Source organism: Pantherophis guttatus, chromosome 1 (genome assembly GCF_059756535.1).
Source record: "Pantherophis guttatus breed Tessera chromosome 1, ASM5975653v1, whole genome shotgun sequence".
NCBI classification, from domain to species: Eukaryota; Metazoa; Chordata; class Lepidosauria; order Squamata; family Colubridae; genus Pantherophis; species Pantherophis guttatus.
Window position 1 is genome coordinate 332172856 of NC_142063.1, and position 16419 is coordinate 332189274.

At 41.3% G+C, this 16419-nt stretch overlaps 1 protein-coding gene across 7 annotated transcripts in view; it reads left to right on the top strand.

Moving 5' to 3' along the window:
- The window catches only part of GTF2IRD1 (GTF2I repeat domain containing 1), a 147041-nt gene that overhangs the window by 104676 nt on the left and 25946 nt on the right, over positions 1 to 16419 (top strand). For all 7 annotated transcript variants that reach the window (XM_087889386.1, XM_087889388.1, XM_034420832.3 and 4 more), the window contains 7 exons: positions 3977 to 4030; positions 7353 to 7418; positions 9220 to 9403; positions 11459 to 11517; positions 12797 to 12856; positions 14236 to 14319; positions 16115 to 16298. In XM_087889386.1, coding sequence (XP_087745512.1) covers positions 3977 to 4030; positions 7353 to 7418; positions 9220 to 9403; positions 11459 to 11517; positions 12797 to 12856; positions 14236 to 14319; positions 16115 to 16298 — 691 coding nt within the window. The remainder of the gene's footprint in view (positions 1 to 3976; positions 4031 to 7352; positions 7419 to 9219; positions 9404 to 11458; positions 11518 to 12796; positions 12857 to 14235; positions 14320 to 16114; positions 16299 to 16419) is intronic.

Consider the following 16419-nt stretch of genomic DNA (forward strand, 5'->3'; position numbering starts at 1 on the left):
GAGAATTTTCTAGATCTCCTGGCAACAGCTCATAGTGGCGTTATAAGTTAGGAATCTGGCCTCATCTTGGTGCTTAATAGTTTCTTCTCATCTCTAGTCTCCTTTCACACTTTTACCACAGTGTGAGAAGATCACTTTAGGGGAGTCCTTGGTACTTTCTGAGCTTGGTTGTTTTCTTGCAGACGTTTCACTACCCAAACTGGGTAACTTCATCAGTGCTGCAAAAGAATCCTTCATTTCAACCCTGCACTACAAATATTCTCCTTTATTAAGATCACTTTAGGGCAGGGGTATCAAACTGGATTTCTTCGAGGGCCGGATCAGCATTGTATACAAATTGAATAAAATAAATAAATAAATAAATTGTAGTTCTCCTCTGCAGGCCAGCCAGGGGAGTTGGGGAGAGACGGGACGGACGCCTCTTGTAGCACCCTGCTTGGCAAAACGGGGCGTAAGGGGAACTATGGGAGGTTCTCTTGCGTGGCCCGTTTTCAGCCTGGACAACCTCCTGTAGCAGTTTGCCAGCCAAAGCTGGGCATGGGGGGGCTTGCATCCAGGCCGAAAACGGACTATGGAGCTTTTGGCTGCCAGAGGCACCACGGGCCAGATTTAAGCACCCCACGGGCTGGATCTGGCCCATGGACCTTGAGTTTGACACCTCTAAAGGGCACCATACTAACAAGAAGATCCACTTGAATTGGTTCTAAAGTCCAATAAACAAATTGCTCACAGTTTGTGGGAAGGGCGAGTAAAGTTGTAGACGGTGATTTTATTACTTCTGAAATTCTATATCGTATTGTTAAAGGATCGTGAATATTATATTCCCTGTTCACCGATACTCATCACACATATGCCAAAATATTGGCAGAGGGTAGCTGTTATGGTTGCTATGTAGAAAAAGGACAACCTAACTACTTGCTTGCCAATACTAGTCTATCAGATTTTGAAGCATAATAAGTATGCTTTATGACAAGCACTTATCTAACAAGTTGTCTGAGTTAACGCAAAATATAATCTGGCAAATAACCAGGCAAGTGTCAGAGAAGGATGCTCAGTTTTTGATCACGTTTTCTTATTTTGCAACATCTGGCTAAAATATAGTCCTAGCCAGGTTTTGTACTACACTGTGCATACAGGAGCAGTTTTTCATAGCTCTACCAAATGCTGGGCACATAACAATTATGTACTTCTAAATATACAAATAATAGTGGCAGTAATGCAGTTGGTTCCCTTTGTCAGAAGAGCACAGCATATTCCAGTAATGATAAAATCAAAAGCATGTCTATAACTTTTGATTAAAGCAGGGGTGGGCAACTATGGGAACCAACTGTAAGTCACTTTTTTTTTTTTTAACTGCTGTTGTAACTTTGAATGGCTGGTGAATGGTTGTAAACCAAGACCTACCTATAGGAGAGTTTTGCTAAGGGCAAGATCCGTCCAACCATAAAACAAACAATTCTTTCCATCTGAAACTGCAGGTAATTAATATCTCTTTGGGGAAACTCCCATTCCTGCATGCTAGATTGTAAATTCCCCCCTCAAGCAGCAGGTTCGCTTAGTGTAGTTGATTTCCAGGTCTCCCCCAAATGTTAACAATTGGGGATTCTGGGATTTGGCCAGGGGTGAAATGCTCCCGGACCGGATCACCCGATCTGGTAGCGATGGCGGCGGGTGGTTGGGAGAACCGGTAGCAAAAATCCCTGCCCCCCCCCCCCAATGCCCAGCTGAGCCACAGAATCATCAGAGGCTTTTTTTTTTTTTTACTTTTAAAAGCATTTTTTCTACAACCTCTTCCGACGAAAAAATGCTTTTAAAAGTAAAAAAAAAAAAACCTCTGATGATCGCGCGGCTTAGCTGGGATAGTCAGAGGCTTTTCAAAGCATTTTTTTCTGCAACCTCTTGGCCGAAGAGGTGGTAAAAAAAATGCTTTGAAAAGTCTCTGACAATCCCAGCTGAGTTGCCTGATTGGCAGAGGGGCATTTTTAAAAAAGCCTCTCTGATGATCCCAGCTGAGTTTCCTGATCGACAGAGGCTTTTCAAAGCATTAGAAAAAATGCTTTGAAAAGTTAAGGAAAAAAAAAAGTTGGCCACGCCCACCCAGTCACATTACCCCCCCCAAGCCATGCCCACAGAACCGGTAGTAACAAATTTTACATTTCACCCCTGGATGGCTATAGATAAATTAAAAGAAAAAAATAGGCTAGGAACATCTGTGAGCTTAAGATGAAAAGAACAACCATGTTCCAAGTCAAAGATAAAGCCAACTTCAGGGTTTTTTCCCATTTTAGGTTAGGTCCATGATGGCGAACCTATGGCACGCGTGCCACAGGTGGCATGCAGAGCCCTCTCTGCAGGCACGCCAGCTGTCACCCCAACTCAGCTCCACCATGCATGCACGTGTGCCTTCCACTGGCCAGCTGGTCTTCGGGTCTCTGCCGCACATGTGCGGGGGCGGGGCACATACAGGGAATGCGCGCGCGCATGCGTGGAGGACAGGATGCATGCGCGGGGGGCACTTGCATTGCATTTTGGCGGTTTGTGCATGTGCACCCCCCTGCCCCCTGTTTTGGGTCCTGCACCAACCTGGAAGCCAAAATGGGGCATGGGGGGCAGGGCGCATGTGCAGGGAGCACTCACATTGCATTTTGGGGGTGCAAAATGATATGAAACTGATGGAGTGACAAGTTCTCTCTTACTACTTTCTGAATAGACTTGTTTTGTTTTTGGCCTTTCTCTTCTCCTGTTTTGCTCTATTTAAAAAAAAAGACTGTACAAAATCTAATACAAAAATGTCCTTTGATGCCACATGCATTTTAGGACCACACAAGAAAAGAAAGCACAAATGGGATGCTGCCACTGAAAAGGCTCTTTCCCTCAAATTTCATTTGTTTTGCTTGCAGATATAGGACCACAGTGATCCAATGGGTTAAATGCTCTCCAGAATGGTACAGTTAGATGTTTAGGCCCAGAATAATATAATAGTGTTCAGTAGGAAGTCTTTGAAGAGCCTTGTGTAAGACTTGGGAATTAGCACATCCTATTAGTGCTATATAAAGAGTGTGATATATTGCAATATCTGTAGTTGTAATTTTTTAAAAAAATAATTAGAAGGAAAAATAATCTGATACATTGGAAATTATGCTGTCTACTCTATGAAGAAGAATGTTTTTAGTGAGACAAATCAGAAACTTCCTGGAAAGAACATGTTTTGAAGGTTTGGTTTTTCGCTGATTTGGGGTGATTAAAGCCCCCCATAAGTGATACTGCCTGCTTCTTTGAAAGTCATCAGCCTAAGTGTGTTATGTGAACATAGCAGGGGAAAGCAAATAGCCTTATTGATAACCATCTAAAGTTCCACACTATAATAGAATAGAATAGAATAGAATAGAATAGAATAGAATAGAATAGAATAGAATAGAATAGAATAGAATAGAATAGAATAGAATTCTTTATGGCCAAGTGTGATTGGACACACAAGGAATTTGTTTTGGTGCATATGCTCTCAGTATACATAAAAAGACAAGATACATTCATCAAGAATCATAAGGTACAACACTTAATGATAGTCATAGGGTACAAATAAGCAAGCAAATCATACTAGGAAACAATATCAATATAAATCGTAAGGATACAAGCAACAAGGTTACAGTCATGTAATCATAAGTGGGAGGAGATGGATGATAGGAATGATGAGAAGAGTAATAGTAATAGTAACACAGACTTAGTGAATAGTTTGACAGTGTTGGGGATATTACCGGTATTTGTTTAGCAGAGTGATGGCGTTCGGGAAAAAAACTGTTCTTGTGTCTAGTTGTTTTGGTGTGCAGTACTCTATAGAGTCTATGTCCAGGATGGGAGGGGTTAGGGTTAGGGTTATATGCATCTTTTCAATGTAACAGAGTGCTCTGTCAAAAAACACCTACTCCCCAATTATGGGTTTATGTTATGCTCAATGTCGGTCTTCTCTGATTTTCAGACAAAGGGCCCAGCATTGATTTGCAGCATGACGAGAAGCAAATGGAAGGAAAAGGTGAGTTTTATCTGATTTTTTTAAAAAAATACCAAAATAGTCACCCACACCTTCAATGGATCTCTTTTGTGTCTCCAGCATTTAGTATGAAAGGGGGAATGATTTTGTCTTTTTTTTAAAAAAAAAAAAAACCCTGCTGATTTCTTTATACAGCTGGAGAATGGCAAGTCACTTTATCAATGAGATTTGCAGCATATATATTTAATAACTAAATAAATATAACCTTGGCTCTCTTCTGAGCTTTAAAACTCTCCAGATTTATGCTACCCAATCTTTAGCAGCAGATAGCCAAAAATCTCTCCTTGTACATATTTTTCTCTTTGGTTTAGTTTTTTTAAAAAAATTCTTCTCCAAATATTCTTCTATATATTTCCCTTAATTACCTGTGAACAGGATCTATTTGAAAAGGAGATTATTCTGAAGACACAAAATTCAACACGAGATGTAAATAAGTGGAAATGCTTCTGCTGTGGATGCCAGTTTTCTTTTATTGTGATTTTTTTAAGGAGGAGTTGGTGATCTAAACTAGAATCAAGTCCTGGTTTTGCTTGGTGAAGGGAGCTTCTGCAACTTTGTTTGCAGTTTATATAGTCTACTTGATTTCAGTGTTGTCCATTCAGTAATATTCACATGTAGGGACAATTTTTTATGTTGAGGAAAGAAGTTAGAAAGAACTATAGGAACGATATGAGGAAAGAACTATAACGTTGAATTTACTGTAAATATTGCATTGGGCTTTATTTTGTAAACTGAGGCCAAATTATTCCAGAAGCTACTCCTTGAGATGACCACAACTGAGCTTAAAATTTATTTGCTAAGTGAGACAATTGTTAAGTGAGTTTTGCCCCATTTTACGACCTCTCTTGTCACAGTTAAGTGAATCACCCACAGTTGTTAAGTTAGTAACAAGATTGTTAAGTAAATCTGACTTCCCCACTGACTTTACATGTCAGAAAGTCACAAAAAGTGATCACCTGACTCCCGGGACACTGCAACCGTCATAAGTACATGTCAGTTGCTAAGGGTCCAAATTTTAATCATGCGACCATGGGGATGCTGCAACGGTTGTAAGTATGAAAAATGGTCAACAAGTCACTTTTTTCAGTGCCGTTGTAACTTCTAAGTGTCACTAAATGAACCGTTGTAAGTCAAGGACATTTTACTTCCATCTTTAACATTCTAGGGCAGTGATGGCGAACCATTTAGACACCGAGTGCCCAAACTGCGTTTGCACATGTCCAAACTGAAAGGTGCGCACATGCGTGGAAATGCACAAACATGTGCATGCATGAACATGAGATCTGACCTGGGGCAATGGCAGGGGTGAAATGCTCCCGGTTCGGACCGGGTCACCTGATCCGGTAGCGATGGAGGCAGGTGGTTCGGAGAACCGGTAGCAAAAATTCCTGCCCCACCCCCACCCCCATTGCCCAGCTGAGCTGCGCAATCATCAGAGGCTTTTTTTTATTTTTATAAGCATTTTTTCTACAACCTCTTTGGCCGAAAAAATGCTTTTAAAAATTAAAAAAAAAAAGCCTCTGATGATTGCGCGGCTCAGCTGGGATCATCAGAGGCTTTAAAAAAAAAAGCTTCTGCCGATCAGGCAAGTCAGCTGGGATCGTCAGAGGCTTTTAAAAGTATTTTTTAAACCACCTCTTCAGCCAAAGAGGTTGTAGAAAAAATGGTTTTAAAAGTAAAGAAAAAAAAAAGTTGACCACGCCCACTCAGTCATATTACACCCCCCCCACCAAGCCACGCCCACAGAACCGGTAGTAACAAATTTTACATTTCACCACTGGGCAATGGCGCATGTGCCAGCAGAGAGGGCTCTGCGTGCCACTTCTGGCACACGTGCCATAGGTTCGTCATCACGGTTCTAGGGTCCTTTAATTGGTATGACATCTGTTTTTTTAAACTTCTGAGTCAACATAGCAATTCCCTTTCTATCTCCTTTGGATCATGAACTTGGATAACCATAACGTTATTTGGTTCGCCTTGGACACAAATTGATATCATTCTATCATTTGGAGGGGTATATCCAAGCATTATTTTGACGTTCTTTTATTAATAATGATAGCTGCTCCATGTCTTCAATGGTTTTCTTGCCCGCAAAAGAAGATCTGATGTTCTTATGGTAAGAAGGAATACATTCCAATCCCTTTCAGTTTACTGATTCCTGGAATGTCTATATTCAGCCTCGACATTTCTACTTCAAGTTTATTTTGGTTTATGGCTCCTGACATTCCTCACACCAGTGGTGTATATTTATCTTTCCAGAATTAACTTCAGTTTTGCCAGTGATTGCATTAGCTAGCCACCTCATAAGAGCACCATGATAGTGGAGGTTGCCCTCCATTGTTCCACAGTAATTTGTTGAATACCTTCTACCCTGATCGGTAGCTTCTAGATCCACGGTGGCGCAGTGGTTAGAGTGCAGTACTGCAGGCTACTTCCGCTGACTGCCGGCTGACTGCAACTTGGCAGTTCAAATCTCACCCAGCTCAAGGTTGACTCAGCCTTCCATCCTTCCGAGGTCGGTAAAATGAGGACCCAAATTGTTTGGGGCAATATGCTGACTCTGTAAACCGCTTAGAGAGGGCTGTAAAGCACTATAAAGCGGTATATAAGTGCTATTGCTATTCTAGGATCACATTGACTATATCCTGGTTCTTAATGTCCATTTGGGGGTTTTCTACCAGAATAATGGAGTGGGTTGCCATTTCATTCTCTAGTGGGTCCTATTTTATCTGATTTCCTGTCTATGAGCTACCAGTAATGGATGACTCTTTGGGGAATTTACACTACAGCACTCTCGACACTGCAGCTCATAGAGTCATTTGAATACAAAAGCCCCTTGATTGCTATGAACTAATAATCCATGATAATAATCCTTTTGGGAGGGGGGGTATCTGAAATGCTTTTTCTTTCTGGGAAATAGAGCATTTAATGGTATGCTAATATAGAATTGAACGACTGAGCACTTTGCCTCAGCGTTCTGAAAAGTGCAAAATCAGCAAATAATTAATTCCAGTCAATATATTGGTCGAACGGATGCCTGCCTATTTGTTAATGTCATGTAGGAATGCAGAAAGGCACATTTTAAAGCAGCCCTCTGTCTCCTTCTCTCTTTTCCAGACCTTTTAAAGTTTTTTTGGGGTTTGACTGTTGGGATTTTCTGCTGCTTTGATCTTCTGTGTTACTAAACATGCATTATTCATGAGCTGCCCTATATATAATAACGGGAGTATATATATATACATTCATCCTCTGTAGGAGTGTTTCTTTTCTTGCAGTCGCTGCACTTGTTATTTTTGTCTTCCAGATGGTGTCAGTGACGTTTTAAGTCACTTGAGGAAACAAGTAGAAATTTTATTTAATGCAAGATATGGTGAGATATTTGGCTTTTTTTTTCCACGATAGGACTCCCACCCCACTCCACACCCAATGCTGAGTTCAATTTACCTGTCATTTTGAAATCCTTACTTTTTTTAAATGAATTTTTAAATTGTTTTAAATTGGGATTTTAATTTTATATTGGCAGGAATTATGCATTTTACTGTTGTGAGTCCTCGTAGATAGGGCGGCATATAAATTGCATAAAATAAAATAAAACAAATAAATACTGCTATAGTATAGTTTATTACTAGAAAGATTTTCCTTTACTGGATAGCAAAGGATAGTTGATTGATTGTCTCATCCTGCAGTGCATGAAGGGATTGGACTCAATAGAGTTAATGATTCCCTCCCAATCCAAAGACTCATTAAAAAGTCTATGGAATTCTTCTCTTAGAATCGTATGGTTGGAAGGGACATTAGAAGTCTTCTAGGCCAGCTAACTGGGGAATTCTGGGAGTCGAAGTGCATATAGCTTAAACTTGCCAAGGTTGAGAAATACTGTTCTAGGCCAACCTCTTGCCCAGTGCAGGAATCGTCAGACAATCCCAGGCAAAAGGCTACACAGTATTTTTGTGAGAACCTCCAAGGATGGAGAACCCACAACTCCTGGATGCAATCTGTTCCATTGCTTAATAGCTTTCCCACTCAGGAAATTACTCCTTAATTCAAGTTTGGATACCTCTCTGTAAAGTTTTCACCCATAGGTTGTTTTCGTACCCTCAGTTGCTAGGGAGAACAAATCTACTTTTCCTTGTGACAGTATGTATATCCCTCTCCACAAATATTTCACCGAGATACAAAAAGCGTGGGGGTTGGGCACAAAATCTGAATCCTTTTCTATGCGCTCTGATTTTAATGGCTCTCTGGATAGATGATTACAAGCAGGATCTAAGAAACGGTCTCAAGAAAACTGGGATAACTGGAATTGGCAACCACTGGCTCCTAGATGAGCTATGAAATTCCCTGGACTCCTTTCATTTGCAGATAGTGCTGATCAGTGGTGGGTTCCTCCCAGTTCGGTCCGGTTCGGCCGAGCCGGTAGCGGTGACGATATGACGTCACCGAACTGGTTCTCCCCCACCCCCCCACGTTATTCTTACCTTTTATTTGGTCCCACCTCCAATCTATTGCTGCCTCCTGAGTCCCAGCTGATGACTAGAGGGAAAAAAACTGTTTAAACTCTTGCCATGGGGCTTCAAAGAGCCGTCCTACAGCTGATCAGTGTTAAAAGCAAACAAATGAGTCGGGTCGTAAGTACGAGGACTGGTCGTAAGTGCGAGGACCTTCCAGAAATGACTGACCAGCTAGCCACACCCACCTAGTCACATGACCTCCAAGCCACACCCACAAAATAAGCCACGCCCACAGAACCGGTAGTAAAAAAATTCAGAACCCACCCCTGGTGCTGATGTTGCTAAATTATATTGCCAATATCCCTAGTCACCACAGCCAGCATGGCTAGCGGAGTGGGATGCCAAGAACTGCAAGGTAGCCATGTTTGTTCAGTTAGGAAGTCAGATTTTGAGTGGAAGATGGGAGAGGAGGATGTAGTTGTACTTCCCCATCAACTGAGCAAGTTTTTTTTCCTGATAGTGATTCCTTAGTGTGGAGAGATCAGTGACCTGGTTTGATCCTCTGTTAATGAACCTAAATCTAGGAGGGCTCCTAAGCAATGGACCTCTGCTTTTAGCAGTTCAGTCCAAAGCAGATTCCTTCCCCAGTTCCAGCATGACTTTTCTTTAATGGAGACTATAGCAGTGTTCCTTTCTGAAGCGACATGCTTGCCTCCGCAGCGAAAGCCATAGGAATTTCTGAGCCTGTCAAAGTCCCGTATTCCAAATTCTTGATGTACCCAGAAGACCTTTTTGTGGTGGGCTTGCCTGACGGCATTCTACTCAGACGGCCCAACTGTTTTGGGATTGCAAAGCTAAAGAAGATTCTTCAGGCAAGCAGCAGGATTCGATTTGTTATCAAAAGGTAAGCAGCAGAATTGTTTTTTTTCTTTGTCTTATGTGACTCCCGTTTGTTTGTTTGTTTGTTTGTTTGTTTGTTTGTTTGTTTGCAGAATGACAGCATGATATCATGGTCGTCTTGTATCTACTACCCCCAGACATACTTGCTGGAAGTCAATAATTCACTGTGATCTTTTAAAAATCTAATAGCTTTGGCTTTATTTGAACAACAGAATAAAATAGCCTCTTCAATGGCAAGAATTTGTTGGTATAGAATATTTGCAAATTATTTGCTGCTTACTCTCCATTATTACTGTAGTTTTATTGTTGGACATAAGCATGGATGTGTGCAGAATTTTATGCTTTAGGTGCGGAAATACCGTATTTTTCGGAGTATAAGACGCTCCAGACTATAAGTCACACCTACCTTTTTTGGTGAGGAAAACAAAAAAAAATCTGCCTCTGCCTTCCAGCAATTTTGCCTCGTTGCAGCAAACAGCCTGCTTTACTTTCATTTTCGTTTTCAGCATAGCTTGATTAGCACAAGGAAAAAAAATCTGCTCCCAGCAATTTACCTCCTTGCAGCAAGCAGCAGAGGCCCGTGCAGCAATAGGCAATGGCAATCCCTGCAGCCTGAAACAGCTGGGAGGCCAATCCAATGGACAATCAACTTGTGCTAATTAGGCTGTGCTGAAGCTGAAATGGGCTGTTTCTTCTTGCTGCTTGCTGCAAGGAGGTAAATTGCTGGGAGGCAGAGGCCAAAGGGTGGGGGCCAGTGGGTGGGTGGAGTTACATTCAGTGCATAAGACGCACCCAAATTTTCACCCCCTTTTAGGGGGGAAAAGGTGTGTCTTATACTCCAAAAAATACGGTAACTATAAACCAGAAAGTTTTGCATTTTGATTTAGTATAAGGTAAGGGTGAAATGCTCCCGGTTTGGACAGGATCACCTGATCCGGTAGCGATGGCGGGTGTTTCGGAGAACCGGTAGCAAAAATCCCTGTCCCCCTCATGCCCAGCTGAGTCGCGCGATCATCAGAGGCTTTTTTTTTTTTTTTTACTTTTAAAAGCATTTTTTCTACAACCTCTTCGGCTGAAAAAATGCTTTTAAGAGTTAAAAAAAAATCTCAGCTGGGATCGTCAGAGGCTTTTAAATGCATTTTCTTCTGCAACCTCTTAAGGTTGTAGAAAAAATGCTTTTAAAAGTAAAAAAATAAAGTTGGCCACGCTCACCCAGTCACATTATCCCCCCCCCATTAAGCCACGCCCACATAACCGGTAGTAAGAAATTTTACATTTCACCACTGGTATAAGGCAATATACTGTATATTTTCCACTTTGGGCAGGAAGATATTCCTACCAGCCCCCAAATCCTGAAATGCCAAATGTATAGTTTCTCAAACTATATTATGTTTGCCAGAGTTCATAATAGCATGAATATGCCTGCTATGCGCTACCTGAAAAATCTGCAGCAGGAAAAAAAATCTAGCACTTGTTTCTAAGCCTGAGCTTTGAGATTATTCAGTGTTTTTCTCCCTAAATAAAATCTTAATCTTATAATCTTGCCTGTTTCTGATTGCAGAATTTTGTCTCCGTGGGTTCTCTTAGACATACCTGATAGAGGGTCCCTTTAAAATTGCTGCCAAATATTAATTTTCAATGAGATGGAAGGGGAAAAAAAGGTTACGAAATTTATGGAAGTAATTCCATTCAGCCTATTTGATTACATTTCATTTGGATTAGATTTAAAGATGAACTAAATTTAGTCGCCTGTGAGTTATTTAATGACCTTTTGGGTTACAATCAGGTATAGTTCTTGGTCTTAAAAAAAAAAAAGGAATACTCCATTCTGCTAGCGTCAGTGACAAGCCAGTAGAAGCAATCATCTGATGCAATAAGGCTTTTAATAGGAAGGCAAAATAGCAAACCTTGTCAGAGGGACCGGTTTTTGTCCCTTAAATGCCCAGGTAGAACTGAGAAATATTCTTTGTCTGTAAACCCGGAAAGCTGCTGCTGCTGCTGCCAGCCAGTGCAAAAACCACTGACCTTAATAGATTATTTCTCTGACAATGTCTTTCAGGCCAGAACTTCTTACAGAAGGAATGAAAGAAATGACCTCAGATAGCTCAGGAGCAATAGGTAAGGATGCGTGGATTCCTAGCGGTTGATTATTGTCTTTGAAGAAATCAAGAGAATCTCGTCAACTGAAAAATGGGCAAGTTTACTATGGACCTACATTTTTGTTCATTAGAATCCTTTACCTCAGAAGCATGAAATATTAGCCTAGATTGGCATTGGAACCCATGTGGTTATATATGCATGATATATATCATACATGGCATGTATATTAGCACCATGGAGTGTTCCCTGCATGGACCAAAGTATCTTTTCACCTCTGAATCCAAATTACTGAAGAGGTAACAAAAGAAAACAGTATCAAAAATGCTGACTATTATCACTACATTAAAGCTTCAATATTTAAAAAAATTACACAAGGCTGTCTTGATTTTTTTTTTTTAACTAAATGCAAAGCAAAAAAGAAAAGAGTTTTGTCTGGGCATTGAGGATCATTTAATATTTATTTACTTTTAATTGATTTATTTGTATCCCACCATTATTATGTTTACAAATAACTCAAGGCAGTAAACATATCCAACAAATCTTTCTCCTCCTATTTTCCCCACAACAACCCTGTGAGGTGGGTTGGGCTAAGAGAGAATGACTTGAGCCAGGGTCACCCAGCTGACTTTCATGGCTAAGGCCGTACTTGAACTTACTGTCTCCTGCTTTCTAGCTGGTGCCTTAACCACTAGGCCAAACTAGCTCTCTAACATCATTTTCTGCTTTAAAAATATATAGATCTCGAAGAAGCATTCAGCACAAATGGGCAGCCTTTGTAGCCTTGTACACCACGTAGGTAGCTAAGTAGATACGTAGATAGAATAAAAAGTTAGCATTAAACTTACCAAGATTGCCTCAAATTGCCGATGGAGAAAAATGTGTGGTCGCCGAGAGTCAAGAATGACTTTGATGGCACATAATCGATACTCAAATTGCCAAGTGTTGCAAGAATTTGAAAACTTCACCCCTCACACTGGTGTAATTTCAGGTGAAAATATTATAATCTCAGGCAAGCCCACTAAAACCTGATGAAATTTTTGGCATTCTCTGTGAATCCACACAAAATGACCCTGTTCTTATGTAAATTGTTAAGCCAGCAATGAAATCTCATATGATTTGGTGACCGTGGTAAAGTTTTCACCCCTTTCTACTTTTTGAAAACATAATCAGTGTTGGACACTGGAGTTATCATGGATATCCTATTGCGTTGTAGGTGTCGAGTGGCTAACTCCTAAACTTCAAGATGGAAAATAAAAAAGTGAAAATAAATCTAAACACCTTTTCTTTGTGTTGACAGCCAATGATAGAGTCTCCATTGAGCCCATTGAGGAACCTGTAAAAAGACCAGGATTTCAAGGTGAGAACAGGGATGAGGTAGCCAACAAAAGTGTGCATAGTTAAGGCTATGGTTTTCCCAGTTGCAATGTATGGCTGTGAAAGTTGGACCACAAGAAAGGCTGAGCGCTAAAGAATTGAGGCCTTTGAACTATGGTGCTGGAGAAGACTCCTGCGAGTCCCTCCGACTGCAAGGCGATCAAACCGGTCAGTTCTAGAGGAGATCAACCCTGACTGCTCTTCAGAAGGCCAGATTCTGAAGATGAAACTCAAATACTTTGGCCACCTAATGAGAAGGAAGGACTCACTGGAGAAGAGCCTAATGCTGGGAAAGATTGAGGGCAAAAGAAGAACAGGGCGACAGAGAATGAGGTGGCTGGATGGAGTCACTGAAGCAGTCGGTGTGAGCTTAAATGGACTCCAGAGGGTGGTGGAGGATAGGAAAGCCTGGAGGAATGTTGTCCATGGGGTCACGATGGGTCGGATGTGACTTCGCATCTAACAACAAAAGGATTTGTGGCTGTCATTTTGACTTTTTTGACAACCCCTCTCCTTGGGGACATTATGGTGCCAATTGATTGTGCAACTTGCAGGGTAGTTTTCTGCATAGCAGCGCTGTTGTCTCTTGAGGGCACTCCCACTGGATTGCCAATCAGTAGGATTTGCCATTCTTCCAAAAAAGTTTGTAGAAATGTGCAGCTGTTGCCATGATGTGCTTTGTTTACAAAATTTAGCATGAGACAGATTGTATTATATTTCTTTTATGTTTCAAATAAAGGTCCCTTGACTGAATAGACTCCATTCAAAGAAAAGAATAAACCAGTCTGCAAATGGAAAACTTAGTTATCTGAGGAAGGACAGGATTTCTCTAGCTGTACTTTTCACATGCTAATCTATACTTGGGGGTGTCGTTATTTTGCATGAGGGGATTTTCTTTTGTCTGAGCTCCCATCTGTTATGGACTGTGATATTTAAATATATATTTGCCATCTCAGGGAGAACTAGAGGCCTATTTTCATATTTATTATATTAACATCGTTACCTAATTGCCAGTAGTCTTCCCCATTTACTCTGTTGTTTTTAATGGCACGGCTTTCTATGCCACTCAACTGGCGAGACCCTTGGGCAAATTCCAAATATAATCTCAGAACAAAAAGTCAGCAGGAAACTATCAAAAAAAATTTAAAATTGAAAAAAAATGTTTGCTGAAAGAGAAAGGTCTTGGCATGACACTTTTTAATCTTAAAAATAAGAAGGAAAAATTATCCCCTGCTCATATCTTTAATGGAGCAAACCATTGTTTCTTGTCCCTTCCTAAGCATTCAAATGGCTTGTCATGGATCCCAATTCTATTTGGCAGGGTAGGACAGATTCTATTATAGTTTCCATCTTTCTTTACAGAAAATTATGATACTCGACTGTCAAGAATAGACATTGCAAATACACTCAGGGAACAGGTTCAAGATCTGTTCAACAAGAAATATGGTAAGTGTTTTTCCATAAAGCCACTAGCAGGCAGAAAGAGGAGTCATTAATCTGAGAAATTAATCTGGCTATTAGCAGTCATAGATTGACAGAATCTTAAAATTACAAACTTGGGAGAGAAACCAGAGATCATCCAGTCCAACCCTTTACGAGGAAAACCAATTAAGCCATCCAGGAGATGTGTCTACCCAGACTTTTCTTAAGGATCCACAACCTACAGAGTTGAAGTAGAGGGGGTGTTTTAATGGTCTTGCTTTATGTTCAAATGTCTGCAAAATAGATTGGTTTAAAATATAGGCATTTTAAAAAAGAAAATGTACATGCCTTAAGAGACGTTTTGAATTGAGTCATTCTTAAGTGTGTCTCTGGTCTTCTGGCCAATTTTTAGAACAATTCAATGCATTTCCTGCTCATGTCCATAGCCATAAAAATCATCAAACTTTAGATTCTCTGGGAAAATGGCCATTGACCAACCCTAGACATTTTACTAATTCTTCCAACCTGGGTGTGATAAATGAGAGCCAAGCTTTCTGTGGTCTCCAACAGTCAATTCCTGCTTTGAGCAAATCATAGTTGGCAGTTTGGGTTAACTATGGTTTGCCTGCAAAATGAGGAATTGTAATTGGAAAGGATATATCATCCACCCTATTAAGGCCCCAAAGGAGGATATGGTTTATTTCTAGGGTAAGGGACTGAGTCCAGCTCTACTGCAAAATTCAAAAAGTGAAAGTAGGAGACACAGTTCCTTTGGAGCCTGTAGGCACCCAAGGGTAACCTCTCACTTGTGTAGCTGGAGTTCAGATAATATGCCTGGTGAGAAGCTTGACAGAGCCCATTGCTGGGGAGTTATGTGTGGCATTAGGCCCCAGTTGATAGGAGAACTGGGTAGGACAGGGCAGAGTGTTATCTATGATGTTGTATGTGTGACAGTGGTCCTTAGTTTGCAAACTTACAGACAAGCATCTACATCAGGGGTGTCAAACTCAAGGCCCGTGTGGTGCTTAGATCTTGCCCGTGGGGCCACCCTGGAAACAGGAAAGGACCGGCCCGCAGTGCCTCTGCTAGCAGAACGGAGCATGGGGGGGGAGGGGCCTGCAGGCGGCTCTCCCGAGCACCGTTTTCACTGGCAGAGGTTGCAGGATGCCGTCGCAGCTGAAAAGGGAGCTCAGAAGGGCTGCAGGTAGTCCTCCCAAGCTCTGTTTTCAGTGGCAGAGAGCAAGGCGTCGCAGCCGAAAATGGAGTTCAGGAACCTGTTTTCACTGGCAGAGCGCTTGGGCCACCACAGGCGCCCCCAACACAGTGACTGGTTATGAGCTGGTTATGCCCACCCTGGCGAAGCCCATCCTGGCCCCCCAAGGTCAAGCACAACCCTGATGTGGCCCTCAATGAAATTGAGTTTGACACCCCTGACTTACATGAACTTTTGATTGATTTTTTTTCTTAATGCATACATAAAAGCATACAGTCTTTGGGGGAATGATCTTTGCCATCATTGTTTCTCTACAGTAGATAAAACTGTACACACACTCTTGTTTTTTGGCACTTTCCTTTAACAAGCACTTTTTACAGGAACCGCATGATGAAATTAAGAAAAATAGATATTTCCATACCTAAATTCTTCTGGTTTCCCATCTGACATGGGAGGTTTGAAAGACAGACACACTTGCATTCATCTTTGGACCAGATGAGTTTCTCTTGCTTTTCGAAGCCAGCTTAGTGTTCTTCAAAGCTGAACAAGAACAAAATCAGGAGTGACCAAAGACTTAACTCCTTACTCATGCTATCTTCCTTTCAGGTGAGGCGTTGGGCATCAAATACCCAGTCCAAGTGCCATACAAGCGAATCAAAAGCAATCCGGGTTCAGTGATCATAGAAGGGTTGCCACCAGGAATTCCATTCCGGAAACCTTGCACCTTCGGCTCTCAGAATCTGGAGAGGATATTAGCCGTGGCGGACAAGATCAAATTCACAGTTACAAGGTATTTAGGAATACGCATCAGGTTGCAGTAGTGGGTATCTGTAGGGGTATTAGTCTGCTTTCTTACCTATGTTTAATAGCAATAGCAATTAGACTTATTTACCGCTTTACAGCCCTCTCTT